Source organism: Mastomys coucha, unplaced genomic scaffold (assembly GCF_008632895.1).
Source record: "Mastomys coucha isolate ucsf_1 unplaced genomic scaffold, UCSF_Mcou_1 pScaffold13, whole genome shotgun sequence".
In the NCBI taxonomy this organism is placed as follows: Eukaryota; Metazoa; Chordata; class Mammalia; order Rodentia; family Muridae; genus Mastomys; species Mastomys coucha.
In genome coordinates, this window is record NW_022196895.1 from 71,429,791 (window position 1) to 71,452,205 (window position 22,415).

The 22,415-nt window shown below is 49.4% G+C and overlaps 1 protein-coding gene across 5 annotated transcripts in view; it reads right to left on the reverse strand.

Moving 5' to 3' along the window:
* Positions 1–22,415, reverse strand: part of Ctif (cap binding complex dependent translation initiation factor) — a 273,785-nt gene that overhangs the window by 132,348 nt on the left and 119,022 nt on the right. For all 5 annotated transcript variants that reach the window (XM_031366057.1, XM_031366055.1, XM_031366053.1 and 2 more), the window contains one exon: positions 3,262–3,338. In XM_031366057.1, coding sequence (XP_031221917.1) covers positions 3,262–3,338 — 77 coding nt within the window. The remainder of the gene's footprint in view (positions 1–3,261; positions 3,339–22,415) is intronic.

Here is a 22,415-nt window from a genome sequence, read left to right on the forward strand (position 1 = left end):
GGGGGCCCATGGGGAGGGGGACCCGTGGGGAGGGGGGCCGTGGGGAGGGAGGCCCATGGGGGTGGCCATGGGGAAAGGGGCCGGTGGGGAGTCGGGGCTGAGCCTAAGGTTGCTGCTTTGCAGGGGCTCTGCCTACCATCACTGTCCTGAGTTGGGGGACGCCATGGTTATGAGGTTAGACTTTGAAGACAGTAACAAGAAATGCTTTCTGTGCCCTTTATAGCTCCCCTGGCACGGAGGGCATGTGGCTGCAAAGACCGTTCAGGTGCCTTACAAGAATGTGCAAACCTCTCAAGTATTGGACACATTTTATGAAAGAAAGAAAACACGGTTTTCAAGAACTGAAATACCCTGGGGGGGGGGGCAGGATAGAGAGATGGCTCAGCAGTTGAGAGCACGGATGGCACTTACAGAGGACCTGGAGTTCAGTTCCCAGCATCCATGGTGGGAAGCTCACCATTGCCTGTAACTCTGGCTCCAGGGGGAGCTGATGCCTCTGGCCTCACATATGTGAGAAACCAGCACATATGTGTACACACGCAGATGTATACACACACACACACTCACGAACACACATGTACACACCTTTAAAAAATGAAGCAACTCATCCTACCCAGCCCCTATTTCCAGGGCACATGCTTACACGGCTACCTGATTTAGGTACCTAATGCCTCCACATTGAATCAGGAGAGAGAAGCACCCCAAGGCACACAGAGACGCCTAGAGAGCTATGCAGGATTAGGACAGGTGGCAGACTGCTGTATGGAAGAGGAGGATGCTAGGTCCCAGTTTTGAGAATGCCTGTTCTGGCTGGAAGGTACCACTCAGTAGTAGGCCCAGCAATTTGTCATGGCGTCTGCAGCTATCAGACTCAATTCCAGTCACTCCGTAGGAAGACAGAAGACCAAAGAGTCCTGCAGGCATGCCACTGGGATACCAGCTGGATGTGGCTTGCCACTTCCCTTCTCATGACAAACGGTAAGATCTGAGGTAGTATATGGATGCTGGCTGTGTTCCTAGGTTACCATCATTGATTCTGGTCATCTCTTCGTGACACCTTCTCATCACGGTTTATGCTTTCAATGCTAGCAAGGCTAGTTTCAAGTACACATGTTGGGTACCTAACGAGGCCACTGTGGAGGGTCATCTGGGAGAGCTGGGGTTGGCTTGGTACTTCACAGACAGTCTATCTGTGAATACCTGAGTCACCACCAAGGTTCCCAAAGAAAGCCTCAGGAATTCCCCAGCTTTTACATAATAAAGCCTTTCAGCTACATTGTTACCTGCTCTATCTACCATATGGGTGCTCTACAGCGGACACTCCCCCCCTCTCCCAAGTGATAAACAGGCTGTTTTATATTTCTGACTGGTTCCTTGTCTAGCACATACTTCAGCTGCGTGTGTCTGCTACCCTGAGCTGCAGTCCGACTCCAGTGGCCAAGATGTTTCCTCCGTGTAAACACAGGCAGCTGCCGCTGGTGCTTCCGCGTAAATCTTTCATGGGTTCCACCATGTGGATGCTCTTTTCTCTACCCCACCCCCAGCCCTCCAGGCCTTCTCACAGGACATACTTTCTGTCCCTTTAATCAACTTTATTGCTTCTCTTTGGACGCTGGCCCGGTCCACATCCTTTGTGAGGTGCACTGGCCTACACAGAGCATTCACTTCCATGAGTATGGATAATCGGGTGTCCAGCTTCCTGGTCCTCCCTATGCATGCACACTCCCTCCCGATATTCCTGGGTCATGTCATTTCCAGAGGCCTGCCCCCATCTAGGAGACTCCTGTAGATCATGGTGACCTGGCTCAAGAAGCGACATGTAGGCTGACCTGGATGCCAGTGCCTTGGTCCACAGAAGCCTTCTCATCAGTAAGCTCGGAGAGTCTTGGCATCTCTGAGACACGCACTGGGGAGGAAGGACCAGAAAGCCTTCTGCTCTCTCTGACAGCTTCCAGCCCCTTGTAAACAACATTTCTCCTTTGAGGGCTGCTCCCCATTTCTTTCCTTTACTCAGAACCCAGAACCCAAGAATTGTTCTGTGTAATGCTACACAGCAGAGAGGAGGCACACAGTAGGCAATCAACTGTGCCCCAGTCAGGGTAGGGGCAAAGGCAAGGGCAAGGGTTAGCCTAGCTCTCCTGACTCAGTTTCCTCTCCTGATGCCTGTTGATTCCCAGTTTCAGTCAGGACAGACTGCCTCCCAGTTAGCTGGACACTCATTTTCCCTGCGAGCTTTTGCAGTGATAAAAAAATCTACCACTGGATGACAGGCATTTTGGGTATCCATCTTCCACCCACCTGCCACTTTCTGGTTCAGGATTTTCATGCACAGAGAGGCCTAGGTTGGCCGAAGCCCTGAAGCCCGGCAGCTCCAGCTGAGGCCACACAGCACCCAGGGTAGGTGCTCCTAGGGTTCTGCATTTTAGGACAGCAGCTGGCTGTTTCTTGTCTCTTAAAGAACGTACCCTGTTTACTAAAGCCACAAGCCATCACCTTTTGTCTAAGAATAAACTCCCTCTAGGGAAACACCTCATTTTAATCCCTCAGGCATAAGCCTTTTTATTCTTTCTTTTTTAAGATTTCCATCCTGAAATGTTTTTTGCACAATTCTCACTCCCCCTTTAGCACAAATGATCTGCACACAGTAGGATTCTGCACCTGGAATTTTTCATTTGAACAATATCAAGAAGACCTTCCCACATAAGAAAGCCTTGTAGACTACACACATGCATTTATTTCTTGGCTGCTCGATCTTGGTTGCTTGCTCTGACACAAGCCACCTCGTCATGCTTTTCCTGTCCCCTGGTTACTACTCTGGACTGTGAGGGTCACTGCAAAGTAATGGTTAATACACAGGACAATTCCTAATGGTGGAGAAACAGGATGAGGAGTGCCTCATCCTGAGCTTGGGGAGCCTCCTGGAGGCCATGCCTCTAAGCACGCAGCCCAGGGGCCCTGTTCCTTGAGCATGCTGCAGCTTTGGTTTATGGAAAGAGAGCAAGCATGTCTGTAAATCCTGAGCAACGCTCACTCCCAGGAAGGAGTGGAGACGGTGGCCTTCTGCTGGTCTTCTGGAGGGACCTAGTCCCTGGGCCAAGCACAGACATGCAGATTCCACACAACCATCGCGCTCTCAATCTCACCTCAAAGGTGAGCATCTCATTTGCAGGTATAAGTCCCATCACAGCAGAGACCGGAGCTAAGATGGATGCCCAGTAGCCAGCCCAGGAAAAAGTGACAGCCGTCACAGGTCTTTCTTACCTTCGGTCGTTTCTCCTCCTTCGGAACAGCTTCTTGGTATGTGCAATCTCTACTTCGTGGGGCATCGGATGGTAGCCCTGCGGCATGGAGAAAGAGAAGACACGAGTCACTTTTGCCAAAGAGCAGAGTGTGTCCAGCACCACATTCACCGTGATAACACCTGGTAAAGGACACGGGAGGCCAGATTCTGACCATCAAATCACACCAGAAAAATGGAAGTCATTAAAACAAATGAATCCCTACCAAGGGAGGATGCTTAAGAGTCCAGACTCAGGGAAGGTTCAAGCTCTCAAACATGTGTTGCTCAGGCCAAGGCTGAATGTGTAGCTGAAGGCTTTGCAGAGAAGGGAAGCAGAGTTAAGGCCACCCGCACCCTCCCATCCTTCTCTTTAGAGACTGATTCCATGAAAACAGAGCAAGGGGGTCCTTCCTGTGGAGTCCTGAGCCAGAGAGCTAAGTGTTCCCCTGTCACCCAGAGGGTCAGGTACATAATAACCAATGACTGTAGAAAGAGGACAGGTTCTTTTTCCAGTCTCCAGTTAGGCATGCCATCACTTTCTACCATAGGCCATTGAGAAGACTGGAGATGAGTGTGCTAAGCCCAAGCCTGGGGCACAAGCTGACTCTGAATGGAATCATAGGGCCAAATCCCCCAAGCGATTCCTTTACCTTGGAAGCATTTAGGGAAAACATGCCAAGAGCTGATTGTCTTCTAGACTTCAAAGGAGGGCCTGGGGAAAATTCTAAGGGTGGTTTTTCACACCATCCTTAGGATGATAAGGATTATGGATTGACATCAAGGTTGGGGAAAGATCTCCTTAGAATGTCAATCTTACCAAATGCCCAGGCAGGATTATTCACAGGAGCTGGTCTGCACACTGGACCTGTGAATGTGTCCATGTGGGGGACATGACCAGGAGCACTGGTATTCCATCCTGGGCAGCTGGTGGGATCTAGGGCAAGGGTTCCAGTCTGGGGCCTGGGATACCTCAGAGACCTACGGTTTCTCATACCACCTAGGCATGAGAAAGAAGCCTTAGATCCAGGAATACTGGAGAGTGACGAGAGAGGGTCATCAGGTCCCACGCCCCACTTGGTAGACAGTGAGATCAAGGCCCAGAGAGGCCAAGGAGTGAGCGAGAGATGGCGGTTCTGTAGGCTGCAGCTCCCCTCCCTGGGACTCCCCAGGGAAGGCCTCCCTTAGTCTTCCTTCATGGGGCAAGGTGGAAGGCACTGGTGCCCCTGGCTCTACTCAGACTGGCCAGTTTGATGGAGCTTCCCAGAGAGGTGATGGGAGGACACGGAGCCAGGCAGACACGGGATCTCGGAGTTATGGCTATTTGGCACAGACTTCTATTGAGTCCAGGGAGTAAAAGACATTTTGAACTATTTTAATGATAGTCCTTCCCTCCCTCTCTGGTCTTTCTAGCCTCCAACAATCTAGTCAAAAATGTGTGAATGGATTCCAGGCTCCAGGCAGCCACAATGGGCCTCTGGGACCTTCAGGATATGCTTTGTTTAATGGGGTTTTTCAAAGGATATTATTTGTTTTCTTTAATATAAAACACAAATAAGGAAAACCACCAAGTCTTCCTCTCTCACTTCCTGTCTCCCACCCTGACCAGGTTCTGGCCGAGCTCCTTCCCCTCCTCCCTCCCTCCCTCCCTCCTACCTCACTCTAGGCCTCTCCAGGTCACTGTAGGAACACACTGGGTGTGTTCTCAATAGACAATGGCCAGGAAGCTGAGACTCCCTCCCAAGCTAGTCCTGAGCTGGCAGCAGACCAGGATCTTAGCTCTGGGTTGACAGATGGAGCTGCCCATAGTGCTTGGCATAACATGAGCCAGGAGGTGCCAGTCTCTTCAGCCCCACCTCCGAGTTCTGGAATCTAACGCATACCCAGGCCCCTCCCCACATGGGCAGCAGCAGTGGGAAGTTGCCGTTTTGCTCATACCCAGGACTATAGGAGGCGACCATCCATCCCCTCATGAAAGTCTGTCTCCCTCAGTCATTTCATCTCTGGGAACAGCTGACCTGAACCGTAACCACTGAGATAAGCCTGAGAGAGTGGCATGTCCTAGATAGAGTGCCCAAGGACAGAAGTGACCAGTAAGGAGCCTGGAAGGAGCACTGGTTGTTGTTCTGATGGCTTGCTCAGGCCGGGGGGTGGGGGTGGGGTGGGGTGGTGGTGATGGTGGGGGTTCTGGCTTCAGACCAGAGATGTACCTGCTTTTCAGAAAAGATCCCCTGGTGGAGAAGGAGCCCCACCAGGCTGTCAGAGCATCCTTGAGAGTACCTATGGACTTGGTGCTGCTTGCTCAGCACATCTCCAGCAAGGGAACCAGCCTTGGGTCTTGCATGTGCCTCTGTATGCATACGGCCAGATCGATGCCTCTGAGGTATCACCCTGGACCTAGACTGCGACTGAGTGCCTATTTTTCCTCAGCTCCTCTCTGGGATACCACTTACCCTTTGGCTTTGAGACCCGGATACAGTCCCTTAATGTCTAACCTATGGCCTTGTGGACCTTGACCTGTGTGGGGGCCTTGGAGACAAGCAGCTCACAGAAATAGAGCTTCCTGCGGACGGAGAAATGGAGGGAGGTGGAGGGAAGGAGGGAGGGAGGACAGAGAATCCCTGTGCACCCAGTGCTGGTTGAGCATATGTGAGACACAGACACACAGACACACACAGACACAGACACACAGACACAGACACAGACACAGACACACACACACACACACACACACACACACACCTTTACAAACATGCATGTCCTCATGCTGAAGTCTAAGGAAGTCTAAGAGGTAGCTCATCATTGTTGTAGTCACAAAAACAAGTTCTATAAAATCAGCCCACCCTGGCGTGGGCTTGGTGAGGGGAAATCGCACACCTAGTATGCTGGTTGGTTTTTATTATCAACTCTTCACAATTTATTCACCTAGGAAGGGGTGACCTCAAATAAAGAACAGCCTCCATGAGAGTGACCTGAGCAACTGTCTTGGCTGATGTCTGGTGTGGGAATGCCCAGGCCACTGTGGGCAGCACCATCTCTCAATGGGTGGGTTTGGGCAGAGAGTTAGCAGAGAATGTGCTGGAGGGCAAACCAGTGATCAGTGTTCTTCCACGGTCTCTGCTTCAGTTTCTGTCCTGACCTCTCTCAAAGAGGGAATATTTTATACAAATATAAGCTGAGATGCTTTACTCTGTGAGTCGCCGTTTGTCATGGTGTTTACTACAGCAACAGAAACCAAACTAGAATACCTACTACAGTGGGTGTTTCTTGGGGATTAAGGACAGATCCAGCACTTTAGCCCCAGAGAGTGAACAAGTCCAGGCTGGGGTGCAAATTCTCTGAACCAATGCTCTGAACCAATGGCTATGAAGAAATCAGTCATGTGTCTGTAGTGAGGATGCAGGGGGCAGGGCAGACACCAGGAGCCAAGAGCCGGTCTGCTGGAAGCTCTGAGAGCAGCTGCCCTCTCCAAGCATCTGTCCACACATCCCAAAAGCTGCCCACTCTTCATCCATTTACCTATCTTAGAAACTATGGCTGCGGTACTGAAAAAAACATTCAAACTGCACATTCTTACAGAATACACACTCTAGTCAAAACAGAAGGCCTTAAGTAAACAAGAACATGTGATGAATGACACACATACTTGAGAGGAGGAGATGAGTAAAGGTTGGGAGAGGAATATCTGTTAGAATATTAACATCTACCATCTATCCATCCATCTACCACCCACCCATACATACACCTATCTACCCATCCATCCACCCATCCATCCATCTACCATCCATCTATCCATCCATCCACCACCCACCCATCCACACATTTATTCCATCTATCTACCGACCCAATCATCCACCACCCACCCTACCCATCCATCCATCCATCTATCCATCCATCCATCCATCACCCACCCACCCTACCCATCCATCCATCCATCCATCCACCCACCCACCCATCCATCCATCCAATCACACACATATGCATACATCCATCTACCCATCCATCTACCACCTACCTATCCATCTATCCACCCATCCATCCATCCACCACCTACCCATCCATACATCTATCCATGCACTCATCTACTCACTCATCCATCACCCACCCATCCACCCACCTACCTACCCTCCCACTCATCACCCACACATCCACTCATCTACCATCACCCATCCACCCACCTACCCACCCACTCACTCATCACCCACACATCCACTCATCTACCATCACCCATCCACCCATCATCCATCCATCCACCCACCCACACCCCACCCACCCATCCATGGTGGTTTGAATGTGCTTGCCCAAAGAGTGGCACTACTAGGAGGTGTGGCCTTGTTTGAGTAGGTGTGGTCTTGTTAAAGAAAGTGTGTCACTGTGGGCTGGGCTTTGAGACCCTCCTCCTAGCTGCCTGGAAGTCAGTTTTCTCCTATTTGCCTTTGGATCAAGATATAGAACCCTCAGCTCCTTCAGCACCATGCCTGGCTTGATGCTGCCATGCTTCCCACCATGCTGATAACGAATGGACTGAACCTCATAACTAGTAAGCCAGCCCCAATTAAATGTTGTCCCTTTATCATCATGTCCTTGGTCATGATATCTCATCACAGCAACGGAAACCCTAACTAAGACACGATCTATCCATCCATCCTTCCATTCTTAGTCTTTATTCAACAAACACTGAAGGTCTGCATACCAGTGCATCAGGTGGAGAAGAGCAGGTTGAACAAAAGCAATTCCTGGCCCTAGACAGACTAAGTGAACACGGATAAGGAAGCCAATGCATGCCGAGTGCTGAATGGTCCAGAGGAAGGATGCCACCAAGGGGTAGACCTGAACTTGAGGATATCTATAGTCTTCAACCCACACTGGGCAGAACTGTGTCCTTCAGAACATTTACTGGACTCTTTATCCCGAGTGCCCACAGATGTGACCTTATTTGGAAATAGTCTTTGCAGATGTACTCAGGTTAGGATGAGGCCACATGGGGATTAGGTTGGGCCTGTAGCCCATAATTAGTATCCTTAAAAGAAAAGACTTTGGACAGAGGGAAGATGGAGGCAGTGTTTTCAGAGAGGCAGCTGCAAACCAAGGCAGGCCAGGGACTCCAGAGCCCAGAGAGCTGGGAAGAGACAAGAAAAGATTCTCCCCTAGAGCTCAGACATCTTGATGGTTCTGTGAGACCACGCTTCTCAGCTTTGGTCACTTGTCCCGGCAGCTCTAGAAAATTCACACCCACGTCCCCAAACCCCCAGGTAAATCCCACACCAAAGCTCCCAGCATTTCTCCACACCCCTGGGCCTGTCTGACTGCTTCTCCACATCTTCTAGCTAGCTCTTCCTGGGTGATCCTGAGTCCATCTGGTACCAGCCTCACACATAGATTCTAGCAGGGGCTGCCTCACTGGGCAATGCCAGGCTTGTGCCTACGCCTTCAGTCTGTAGTGGCTTCCCAGCCTTATCAAATCAGTAGCTGCTCAGGTCTCCACTCTAACCTGCTGTGCTATTGAAGAGGAGTCCGAATCTCTGGGGAAACATGTAAGAACAGGTGCTTCACCCAGCTGGAGGGATGGGGAGTCGGCTGGGAAGAAGAGGGATCCTGAGCTCAGTGGATCTCAGGCTGGGCTACTGAGATGGAAGCCCATTCACTCAGAGCCCTTCTGCATATGACACACCTCAGCCTCAATTTTCTTAGAAAGTACCATCAGACGTGAATCGCAAGAGGACAGTGGAAAATTGTCTTGATGTCTGTGGCACCATAGCATGGAGTGCTGTCTGACACATGGTGGGTGATGTTGAAATATTTGTTGAGAAAGAAAAAAAGGCAAGAGGGAATGAGGGAGCAGGGGCTGGAGCTGATTGGGGCTGCTCTATTAAACAAGGGCTCTGCAGGGGAGATGGTGGAAATACCATGAGCGGAGCTTCAGGGCCTCAGCTAGGGCCATACACCCGTTCTCCACCTTGCCCCATCCAAGGCAGGGCCTGTGGGACTCAATGTACCCCAGTCTCTACTCAGTTAGCTGACAAAGGTGAACCTCTGAATTCATATTACTCCATCATTGCCTGCCCTCAGAGGTGTGTGTGTGTGTGTATACACACGTGCACACATGTGGCAAGTGTGTACGTGTGCACAACTGCTGTGGTTTCCACTTCCTTCCCATCTGCCCCAAGGAAGTTTAGAAGTGTCTCATTCAGGGAGCTCAGAGCACCAGCTGGTCGTTTCATGGACCGCAGTGCTTGTTTAACCCTTGAGGGAGATTTCTTTTCTAAGCATTCCCATGAGCTTTTAGAATTAATTAATTAATTTTCAGTACTGGGTACTGATCCCAGGGCAAGGGCTCTACCACTGGGATCCATCCCAGTCCCCCCCTTTTTTTTGAGATAGGGTCTCAATAAGTTATCCAGGTTGGCCTTGTTATGTAGCCCAGGCTGGCCTAAAACATGAATTCCTCCTTTTTCAGCCCCCTCGATAGCTGCAATTACAGGCTGACAGTATAGGGTTCTGCCCCTGGGTCTTTGACTTCTGGCTGTTGGTCATGGATGTGGATCCAGTAGAGTCATCCCACCAGAACTCCCTCAAGGCCGATTATTATTTTCTCTCACTGAGTATCAGCTCTTAAGGAAGAAAGCATTACACATATACTAGTACGTCTTGTTCCTGGTGTGTTAAATTCCTCCCAGACAATACAGGACGAGGTCCTAAACAAATGGGGAGCCGAGAAGTTCTGAAGAGGATGGGCTTAAAAAAATGAAGACTAGATATCCTAAGATAGACAGAGGGAATGATGGAGGTGCTGAGCCGGAAGGGTTTTACTGCTGTGAACAGACACCATGACCAAGACAACTCTTTTTTTTTTTTTTTTTTTGGTTTTTCGAGACAGGGTTTCTCTGTATAGCCCCGGCTGTCCTCGAACTCAGAAATCCACCTGCCTCTGCCTCCCAAGTGCTAGGATTAAAGGCGTGCGCCATCACCGCCCAGCCAAGACAACTCTTATAAGAATGGCATTTAATTGGGGCTGGCTTACAGGTTCAGAGGTTCAGTCCATTACCATCAAGGTGGGAGCATGGCAGCATTCAGGCAGGCATGGTGCAGGAGGAGCTGAGAGTTCTACATCTTCATCTGAAGGCTGCTAGCAGAAGACTGGCTTCCAGGCAGCTAGGATGAGAGTCTTAAAGCTACACCCACAGTGACACACCTACTCCAACAGGGCCATACCTCCTAATAGTGCCACTCCCTGGGCCAAGGACGTACAAACCATCATAGTACCCAAGCCTGACTCCTGACCAGGTAAGCCCTTCTCTGTTCACATGGATACATCTATCTGCCTATTGTGCTTGGTTGTCAGAAAAACCACAGTTTCTCCACTTGTTCATGACTTTGTATATTGCCCTCTATATCCCCCTTTCTTCCATGAACATCTATAGCTGACATAGGAGCTTATAGGTGCTTGGCATAGAAGAGCCAACTAGACTTTAGCTCTCCCATGCCTTCTGGGAAGATGAGCCCCAGGAAGCCAGGGCGCATCCTGTGGGGTTTGGGGAGGGCACCTACCAGCTCCAGGCTTCTCAGATGGGCTCCATCCCCAGCTCTGGATGGCAAAGGTTAGCGCTCCAAAGGGGCCTTAAAGCGTTTGAGAACTAACTCAAAGGCCCAGAGAGATCTCAGCACTGCTCCTCCGAGGGCAGGGGCTTCCTCCTGCTGGGCCTTATGTTTTTCCACAGCTTCTAAGAAGTTGCCCTATCAAGGTCTGCCTCTGCGTGGGCAGGAAGTGTGGGTCACGTCCAAACAGAAATAAACAGGTAATGCTTCTAAAATTCCTGGAATCTCTAGACTGTGCCGCTATTTAGAGAAGCCGACATGCTTCAGAGAGTAGGACGGAGGGGAAGGCCTGCTTGCAATGTTTAAATTGGCAATTTTCTCGTAATTTATTTTTTCTAATCAGTGGAAACCCTTTACAACAACAATACCTCAGCTGGAGTTTCAATATAAAAACACAGACAACAGCAGGGAGAGATGAGACCCAGAGGCTGCCCAGAGCTCCGGAGCCGCTCCGCCATCTTGTCCTCCCATGTACCCGGAAGCATGAACCTGCCCCACCCACCACCGACACACCGCAGTCAGCGAGGAACACTTTTCTAGATGAGGTGCATGATTGAGATTCTGGTCAGGTTCCCGTGGAGCCTGGGAGCTTCCTGAAATCGCATGTGGTTATTTTGTTCCAGGCAGTACCTTGGTAAGAACCCACAGCATAACTTTGTAACTTTGCAGTCTGGGCCTCGTTCTAGAGCTGGGTCCTTTATGGAAGACATCTTTAGACACTGCTAGCATCTAGATCTGGAATGTCCCCTGAAGGGACACTGACATTTTTGGTCACAGCTTGGTGCAACTGGGAGGTGGTAGAACCTTTTAAGAGGAAGAGGCCTAGCAGGAGGTCATAGGTCATTGAGGGCAAGGCTCTGAAGGGCACAGTGGGACCCTATGCTTTCTCTCTTCTACACCTGGTTATTAGGTTAAGTGCCCACTGAACGTGGATATGGATTCACTGGAACCACTATAGTCGATTTTTCCCCCAGGTCTGTTATCTTTCTCCCTCCCTGTGTCCGATCTGTAGGTAGAAAGAAAGCACTTCGCACACGTGAGAAAGTCCTGCGATCAGGGTTATGTTGCCTCACCTTAACCGGAAACCATGAGAACAGTCCGATCATAGACCGAAACAACAACATCCGCCAGGCCAAACACACCTTTTCTCTCCATAAGCTGGTTACTTTTGAGTTATCTGTTATAGTTCCGGAAAGCTGACTTATTCAGATCTCCCAAGACAAGAATCCCTTCCTATTTTGCCACCAACGTGCATTCCTTAAGGATATAGTCAACGGAATCCAACATAGTGCACACCTCCTTTTAGGCGGCCAGGGTTTTGGCAGCTGCTAAGCCTGGGCATCACAGAGCGGCGACCTTGCACAGCTCTTGTTGTGTAAAACAAGGATGGAAATCTTACCTCCCCCTTTCCTTGGCTGTGACCACGAGTTTTCCTTTCAAGAGCTGGGAGATTCTTCTATTTTTTTTTTTTTTTTTAAATATTTTGAACTGCTTTTCTTGCAACCAAAAGAGTTCTAACTAACTGAACACGGCACAACCTTAGGTGCAGTGCCTAACCGCATTGTGTCCGTACGATGTTAACAAAACATGAGCAACTCGTCTTCCTTTCTGCTCCTCAGGGGGAGCCATGCCGGCCCAATTCACTGGGTCATGTCAGATACAAATGACCTTTCCACTTATGAATTTCTAAATAAAGCAAGAACTAGGCAGAGACACCCTTGCAAAGGGCAGGAGCCAAGAGCGATCTGGTTAATGGTGGAAGGTTGGTTCTGCGTTAGAGAGCATGGCAAGTCAGAGAAGCGATTAGTCAGCAGGACTGCCAGGGCCCACCTGCAACTGGGGAGTGTGGAGAAGGTGTCTGCGTGGGAAGGGGCCCTGGAAAGAGGCCTATGATTCTGGGTCAAAGACTAAATCAGACCAAGAGGCCTCAACCCTCCTTTAGGGGAGGGGCCCATGGCTAAGAGTCCTGTGTGTCCCAGGATGCAGCCCATCTGGGTTCGCGATGGTTCTGGAGGGGATGAGCCCAAGGCTAAGAGTCCTGTGTGTCCCAGGATGCAGCCCATCTGGGTTCGGGATGGTTCTGGAGGGGATGAGCACAAGGCTAAGAGTCCTGTGTGTCCCAGGATGCAGCCCATCTGGGTTCGCGATGGTTCTGGAAGCTCTCAGACATGGGAAGGGACCCAGAGAGGTGCTCCCTACTTTCAGGACATGCAGTACTCATAAGGGTCCTGGTAGCCTTGATCGAAAGGGACAGCACTGACACAGCAAAGCAGGAAGAGCCCAGGAATTGTAGGGGCTCATGTCAACCAGACAGCCACTTCTCAGCCCCCAGGCTGTGTCCAGAACATTCTCAGAGGGCCAAACAACAGTCCAGTGCGACTCAGCCTTCCTCCACCCAGAGGTTCAACTGTGTTTCATCCCGAGGTTGCCACCTGTTCCTCCCTGTTCCTTGCTTTCATACCACACGGGACGCCTTATGCAGCAGACGTCAAGACAAGCCGCCTGGAAGGATGCTCAGAAGGTCCAGTGAGAGAGCCGCTTCAGGGCTTTGCACAAATCTATCCGGTGATGGAAGGTCATACCATGACCCGACACCCGTGGCCAGGGCAGGAGCCTTGACAGCGAGCTGCTTCTGATGCTTCTAATGCTAAGAATTATATAGAGGAGATAGCTTTTGACTAGGCTTGGCTGAGAATCCACAGGGACAAGCTCAGTGTTGGCACCGGCGGGGAGCGGTGGGGGTACGAGAGGGCTGTGTTCTGATCTACGTAGGCAAGGGGTGTCTGAAGCTCGCAGGTACCAAAATCCTCACGGGTGCTGGAGATGCAGCAGTGAGTTGGGCTAAGGACGTCTGCCCATCCGTCTGCTCTCTGGTAGGAATGAGCAAAAAGCTGCATCCACTCAAAAGACACCATTTAAACAGGAAGTGCGCTGAGGAGCAGATGTGAAGGCATGATGCTTCAGACCAGGGGGGGTACTGAAGAAAGTTACAGAGTGACCAGATCCAGAAAGAGAAGAGGAGGAGACCAAGATGTCAGCGAGATGGCTTGTTACTCAACCCTGATGATGTGAGATCCATCCTGGAGCCCATGGTGGTGGCAGAAGGAAGAACTGACTCTGACTGCTATACATGTTCTGTGATACATGTGCATACCCATACCAATGCACACAATGATAATATACTGAAACAGAACAGTTTATAAAGTTTCAAATGGATCATTCTTGCCCTTCTTATTCTTCGCTATATGTAAATCTGTTTCTTTAATAAAAAAAAAAATTCCAATTTATACTGGACTTGTAGTCCCCAACATTTTAAATCTTAGATTCCAGAGAAAACTTTGAGAACTGGGGGATGAGTGGTCTTGACTTCGCCCAAGGACATCCTGAAGGGCTTAGTTTCGAAATGAAGATGGTCTTTGCACGGACTGATGCTGGCTCCGTAGGAAGGGTGTTCTTGACAACGTCTTGGTCAAGTGTGTGTCTACCTCACTCCAGTTCACCTACAGAGAGCTGGATGACGGAGCACTCAGGTCTTTCATGGGCTTACACACTGGTGCAGCAGTGTGCACACTCACACAGGTTAGCACTGGGCTGGGAGGCATCAGAGGGCTTTCAAAAGCCATTGTGACTCTCAGTAACCATTTTTACTAAGCTCCAGGCTGCCGTGAAGCTGCGATTTCTCTCATATTGTAGACCTAAAGAAAAGCTCTCTGGCTGGGCTGGCCTTAGGAATGGACCTTAGTGTCAACCTTGACTTTCTTGGTATAAAAATCAAGTGTCCATATCTATTCAGACACACTCTCTTCTTTCTCATGGCACTTAGTCAAGACAAGCAGTGTTGGGTATGGCTCTTTAAGTAATTCTTCATATGCTTTCACAGCATTTTTTTTTTTTTAAGACAGGGTTTCTTTGTGTAGCCCTGGCTGTTCTGGAGCTCACTCTATAGACCAGGCTGGCCTTGAACTCAGGAATCCGCCTGCTTCTGCCTCCCACGTGCTGGGATTAAAGGTGTGCGCCACCACTGCTCAGCTCTTCATATGCTTTTAAGGTGCACACAGGGTACTTTTTTGGGGCTCATTCGCTCATCAATTCTTCTATCCCCAGCTTTCACCTTACCACTTGGACCGCTCATCAAATTATAATTGCTTCGTGTGGTCACAGATCAATCCTGGGATTGATACAACCCTGAGATGCCAGTGGCTCCCCAAACCCTTTCAAGGCCAGCCTACACCTGGGCTATCTCTTGTAATAGATTTCAGTCCAGTAGAAAATTTCCTGTGGTCATCTTCCCTTGTGGGCTGACAGTTTCCCTCATTGACAAGGTCATGGGGGTGCCCCGATTCTTCTGTTCTCCCCCGCCGCCCCCCATGGCTCTGCAGGTTGGACTATGGGAGGAGGGCATTTTCTGGTCTCACCATCCAGCCCCTGACCCCTGCTCTCGACAGCAGTGTCTCAACCTTGATCTGCAAGGCCAGACTGTACGCCTTGGTCTTAAAGCATGGGACCAGACAGCGAGTAGAGAGACTGGGACGACTGCTGGGATGGCAGGGCTGACATTCCAGCTGGAGAGGTGATCATATTCGCTTGGAGGATGCGACTCTTCAGACTGCCACTGTACCATTCATGGGCCTTATCTCAGGAGCAGCCCACCCAGGAGGAAAGCCCCAGTGGCTGCTTTCATCCCACTGGTCTGGAGAGCCTCTTCAAGCTCTCTTGATGGAAACACAGAGAAGGAGAGCTGGGCTGAGGGCCAGGACGCAGCAGTGTCTGCAGCGGGGTTTCGAGAAACCTAGCGATCCGCCAGCCAGGGATCTCCAGGGACCTCCACGCCTCTCAGTCACCCCCCCCCCCACCATAGAAAACATTTCTCTTTCTTAACTCCAGCTTTCCCAAAGGCTCAGCTTTTGCCCCTTAGCACAATGTTCCCGCCCTCCAAAGCTGGCTCTACTTCCCATGAGAATGAGTCCATGTGGTCAGAGCAGCGGGGCAGACTCCCGAACACTCCATCTGTGCTCTGAATAGTCCAGGTAATTGCTGACACATTCTCCTTCCCAGCAAAGCTGTGCAAACGTACAGGAGCTCAGTGCTATGTTTCCTTTACTTGAATGCTCATGATGCCTGCATAGGGCCTTGCACACCGTAGATCTCCACGACTGCTTCTCGAAAGAAGTTAAGACAATGGATAGCCCTGGATGAGCCAGCTTTGGGCTATCTCTGTTCTATCCACATGGACTAAGAACACTTAGAGGTAACCTAGGGATCCAGGGGCCTGGAGTCTATGGTATGCAAGGAACTACTTCTATTTCTAGCTTTGCAAGAAGTTAGCTCTTTGATGGCCCCATCAGCTCTCAACCTAATATACAGCTGGGTGTTTAACAAGGACCATCTATTCTTTTGTTAAACAGGAAGGATGGTGGCTGTCTGGATCCTTTATCCTTACTTGGACTGTGAGATCTGAGGATCAAGGTTGTCACTCACTGGCACGCAGGGTGAAATGGCACGCCCACAGCTTAATTCTCTGTCTTATAATAAATCTCAGTGTTGCTGAGCAAGTCCTGGGTGCAAAGCAATAGACATGTGTGGTCAGACATCCTCTCTCTGAGCTGGTGTCCTCTGTTGAGAATAGAGAAACTGGATACTGGCCCTTCATTGTGAGGAAGAAATAAGGTGCTAGAAATGGAAGCAGGTGGCATGCTGTGCTCTTGGCCAACTCTGCCCATAAAGAGAATGTTGCAAGGATACCCAAGGGCCATGGGGCTGAAGCCAAATATACGATGGTGTCAGTGTCCACAAAGGGAAGAAACGATCTGGTGTGTTTGTGCAAATAACATGGGTTCAGCATGGTGAGATTGGGAGCTTGATCATGAAGGGTACAGGGCTCAAGCCCAAACTGGGACCAGGAGTCAGGCATCAACTGGTGTTCCCCTCACTGCTCCCCACTTGGTTATTGTCATTGATTATAAAATGCAGAGAACCCCTGCTCTCTGTCCTGGATTTGTATTTTTTTAAAAAAAGATTTATTTATTTATCTTATGTATATGAGTCCACACTGTAGCTGTACAGATAGTTGTGAGCCTTCATCTGGTTGTAAATTGACTTTTAGGACCTCTGCTCGCTTGCTCTGGCCCAAAGATTTATTTATTATTATAAATAAGCACACTGTAGCTGTCTTCAGATGCACCAGAAGAGGGCGTCAGATCTTATTATGGGTGGTTGTGAGCCACCATGTGGTTGCTAGGATTTGAACTCAGGGCCTTTGGAAAAGCAGCCGGTGCTCTTACCCACTGAGCCATCTCATCAGCCCCTGGATTTGTATTCTTTATTGGCATGAAAGGGTTGGGATGGAGGTAAATTGTAGCCAGGAGTATAGCCTAGATAAAACTGGAGGACTCTGGCTACTCCTAGGGTCCTACCTTCCCTGCCTGAATGCTTAGCTCTATCAGCAGAGGTGGATGTTATAGATGCTCAGTGGAAATCTTCCAACCGACAGATGAGGTTATAGTTGGAGAGCAAAGAAGAACGGCTTCGTTGTGTGGGACAAAACCTGTTTGCTCTGTCCCTTGCCTTTTCAAATAGCTACTTTGTGGGTCACTGCAGGGCGGCCAGAAGACAAGGAGACAACAAAGCTATCCTTGTGCTCAGACATCCTTAAGCTGAGTCGCACGTGCAGAGAAGCCGCCCTGACAATGAGGGGAAGCTAGATTGCCAGCTCTTTCCTTCCCTACAGCGCGCCTGATAAATATACACCCTTCAGCTTACGGAGTGAGCAGTCTCTCCTGGAAGATACTCAAGAGAAAAGGGATGCCTGCACGGATTCTGAGCCATTACAGTGCTAATCACACTGACGTCTGCACACCGAGGTACTACTGTGCCTTGCATGGAAGAGATGAGTTAAACCCCCCAACAGCTCTGAAGGGAAGGCGCCATCATGATCCATCCCCAGCAGGGGTGAGAAAGGAGACAGGCTTTACTAAGCAGCAGTGCTAAAGGTATACAAGTTGGAACCAGCGTGCCAACTCTTCTAAAACACAAGAGCCGATCTGCCTATAGCTCAGGATCAAACATAATGACAGTGAAGCACAATAAGAACCCATCTGGAAGTCAAGGGAGGGACCTGAGCCCCAACGGCAACTTGTATAGCAGGTACTCAGCAAATGCTGGCTGATAGAATGGGGAAGCGATGGAGACAGTGTTAACCCAGGTCTGGAGTGCTACCGTGGGTATCCAGTCTGTAAGCAGTTACGGTACAGAGAGCACACATCCATGGGGCTGCTATTCCAGGCCCTCTGTTCACTCTGTCTCTCCTTCTACATTAAGACGCCAATGGCCATGTAGCTGGGCTGAATATAGTCAATGGTAGGAGAAAAATACTGGACCTCCCTGACCAGGGGTTGTCCTAAACGCAGAAAAATAACCCCCAGTCCCCCAACTAAGGAAGCTACCCAAATGAAGAAGTATGGAGTCTAAGACAGTTTCCTTCCACTTAGGCAGAAAGATAAGAGATCCATGAAGGTCTTAACCCGGTGTTGCATGCTGACACAGCTACAGAGAGCTGTGCTTGGGCCAGAAGTCCTATGCCAAACGTCTTTGGGATATTAAGCAATTGCCTCAATGTGTTAACCCCTCAGTGACGCCCGATATTTTAAGGACACAGATTGTCTCTTTCTCCGGACTGTAGTGCGCTCGACCATGTCAGAAATCCAGCATTTGCTCCTTCCCAGAAAGCAAGCCTGACCTTGTGTCACACGGGAGTGGGCCGTTGAAGATTCTCTGACACGTAAAAGGGTCTTGCTGGGTGATCTGTGTCCATGAAGCCATGGGTTTTAGCCCGCAGGCTTACTAGGTAGTAGCAGCCCCATGACCTACTTGGTGTCTATTTCCCTCAGTGTGGCTGGAGCAGACAGTGATCTGACCTACTTTTAGGGGCACCATGGTGGCACAAGAAGAAATAGAGGAGAATCTGAGAACCTGTGCTCAGGATATTGAAGCGTGCGTGGCCTTCTGGTGTCTGCTGGCGCTGCCCTGCATCCGTAGGTCCCGCTCAGTGAGCCCTATGTTCCCGCCTCTGCCATACTTTATCATCCCAGGGGAGGTACAGAGTTCAGCCCCAGCCCAAGCCACTAACCTCCACAGTCTATGCCAGTTTGATTTGAGACCTAATTCTCTGCTGGGAGGCCAGAGAGCAGATGGCGGCTCACATATAGCCCAATAGGTTCACCAAGACCCCCTCTGTATCGGCTCGGCTTTTAGGGCCACTAAAAAATTATAAAGGGCCTAAAGAATGGTTTAAAATTTCCCAGCATATGCGCCATGTCAATGTGTAGACTGCAGCCGGGGAGTCTATGCGGGGTCCCCCCCAGAGCAGGGGTTGGCAGGCTTTTCCTGTAAAAAGCCAGTGACTGACTATTTTAGGCTTTGCAGGCCATATGGTCTCTGTCACAACAACTCAATTTTCCCATCCTATAGCGAAAGCAGCGCAGAAGAGTGGCTGTAGTCCAACAAAACTTTATAAAGCCTGGCGGAAAGTGGAGTTTCGGGTCCAGGTCAGGTTCTGCTGGCCCCAACTCCAGGGACCAGCTAGGGAGCTTAAGTGCATTTTACAGCGGTTGGGCCTCAGTCTCTGCCCTTCTCCACTGCCAACTCATTGGTGGCTTCTTACATCTGAGGGGTGCCCAGCACCCTCACCCCTTTCCCTCTCTTGGTTTCAAGGAAGAGCTAGAGGAAGATAAATCGATTGTATTTACATTTGCATCCATGAAGAATGGAGTGCAGTGGCTTTAGACCCTGCTTCTCTGTAACAGCCTGTGGGGAACTTGAAACCTTGCTGCTTTCGGGTCTTCCCAGGCAGACTCTGATGCATTGGATAGGGGGCATGCAGCCTGGGCTACGGAGATCTGGGGCTCCTAGGTCAATCTAAAGGGTTGTCAAGTCAAGACTCATTGCCTCAGAGCAGAAGGAAACAGATGTGGGCAGCAGAGTTATGTTCTAAACAAGTCAAGGGGCCTGGCCCTCTCCTCTGTGTCAGTGGAGAAAGTGAGAAACAGGTCCCGCAACCTCTCCTTCTACATTAAGACAGGTCTTTGAAACCGTGCCTCCTAGAGCACCATGGGTAAACTGGGTATCAGGTAGATCTCACTATGCTTGGGAAGGTCTACAGATGGACCCTGACATAGTAGGGTTCCTTAGGAAGGAAAGGGCTCTGTTGATACTTGTTAATCATCAGTTAATTATCAAAGAGCCTGATATGTAGTGTGCCAATCAGCACACACTCACACACACACACACACACACACACACACACATACACACACTCACATAAATCACACTCACACACACTCACATAAATCACACTCACACACACTCACATAAATCACACACACATACACACACACTTACATCAATCACACTCACACACACATAAACATTCACACATGCATACTTACACACATTTACTCATATACATACACACACTTTCACACACATTCACTCATACACATTGATCACACTGACACACACACTAGTATATACACTTATACACACATTCACATACATAGATATACATACTCTCACACATACATACATAGACATACATATTCATACATATACACACATATACACACTCACACACATTTACACACATACACTCACATATACTCATGCATACACTCACACAATACAACACACAAACTCAAGGGAGACAAAGTAAATGTGGGTAAAAGAAAAAATAGCCGGGCCCACATTTTCTGTTTCCACCCCTTCTCTCTGTTACAATCACTCTGAGATATCACAGTGCATGCCAATAAAGTCAGAATGTCTAAGGTAGGAAATTGGTACCCATCTCAATCAATTATTTTTGTTGTTGTTTTTTTGAGACAGCATTTCTTTTTGTAACCCTGGTTGCCCTGGAACTTGCTCTATAGACCAATAGGCCTAGAATTCACAGAGATCCGCCTGCCTCTGCCTCTCAAAGTGTTGGGATTATAAAGGCGTGTGCCACTGTTGCCTGGCTTCAGATCATTTGTTTGTTTTTAATGCAATTTCAATGTGCAGGAAAATCTGGAATTCGCTGTCACCAGGTCCTATGGCTTAATATAGTTCACAGGTTGCCAGCAGCAACAGTGTGCCTAGGGGTTGGACAGAGATAAAGAAGTCTGGGGCTTCCCCAAGTCCTCTGACTGGGAATCTGCATGTTTAACCAGATCCACGCACTGTGTGGACGTGCTCCAGAGTGGGAAACGTGATGAGGGAGGATAGGTCATGTACTCAAAAAAAAAAAAAAAAAAAAAAAAAAAAAAAAAAAAAAAAAAAAAAAAAAGCACTGATTCCAGAATATTCCATCAGAATAGTCAGGGAAGCTTTCTTAGAAAAGGGAGACATCTGAGACTCTGAAGGGGTGGGAGAATCTGAAGCAGAGAGGTTGTGGCTGGGAGAATTAAGGAAGGCTTCAGAGGCAAGAAAGAACTAGGTGTGTGTGTGTGTGTGTGTGTGTGTGTGTGTGTGTGTGGTGTGAGTGTGTCTCTGAATGTGTGTGTGTATGGTATATATGTTTGTGTATGCATATGTGTATGTGCGTGTATATGCATGTGTATATGTCTGTGTGTGTGTATGCATGTGTCTGTGTGTGTGTTGAGCACGCACATTAATGTGTGCATGTGTGTGTAACAAGAAATAGGAAAAGGGTTTACCATGGCTTTTATATGGTAAACATAAGTTAAATTGCATTTACTCACACAACGAATTGAGGGCTTTTTGTTTTTGTTTTTGAAAGGCTGTGGTGGTAGGAACAAAGTTCTGGGGAATTTGGGGTGCTCTGCAAGGGGGCAGTAAACAGAAGAAGGAAAGAAAGGAAAAGCTTTCAGTCTTATCTGTCTCCCAGGCCTGTGGAAGGCCAGGGATGCTTCCGAAGTCAGGGAAAGCAGTGCTGGAGAGAAAACCAAGTGAAGGTGCTGTTGTTCCTTTGGTGTGGGCAGATCAGCGAGGTGAGCAAAAAGGGAGTGGAAGGCAGGCTGGGCGGCTCCGCCTTGAGCAGGCCTGGAGGTTGCACAGAGCTACGCAGGCAAAAGCCAGGCAGGAAGGCGGGCAGACTGGGTTGGTGTAGGAGCAAGGTGCCACTGAGTGCTCTGGTCTGTATGGTCAGAGGAAGCTCTGAACAACCATGTGCAGTTCTAATAAACGCCTCTGAGAATGTCCCCCAGACGTTATCCATGGGAAAATCCAAAGGCGTCAAGCCAACATATCCCCAAAGGGAAGGAGAGAGGAAGAAGAAACGTGAATACAGCTTTGGGACTGTCTAGCACCAGCAGGCCCTGACACCAGGGCAGCCCTCAAGCTCAGTCCCCTTTGTTTCCAGGCCTCCCTGGAAGTCCAGTTGATTCCCAGTTGAGTTGGCAGTGACGGGAGAACTTTTCCCATATTGCAGAGGGCTGGAAACAATACATCAGAGTGAAATGTTACCACAATTGTTTCCACTGAAGTTATTTTGGGGGAGTTGAGGAAGATTGTCTATTCCTAGACATTTCCTTCGCCCGATTCACTTTATAAA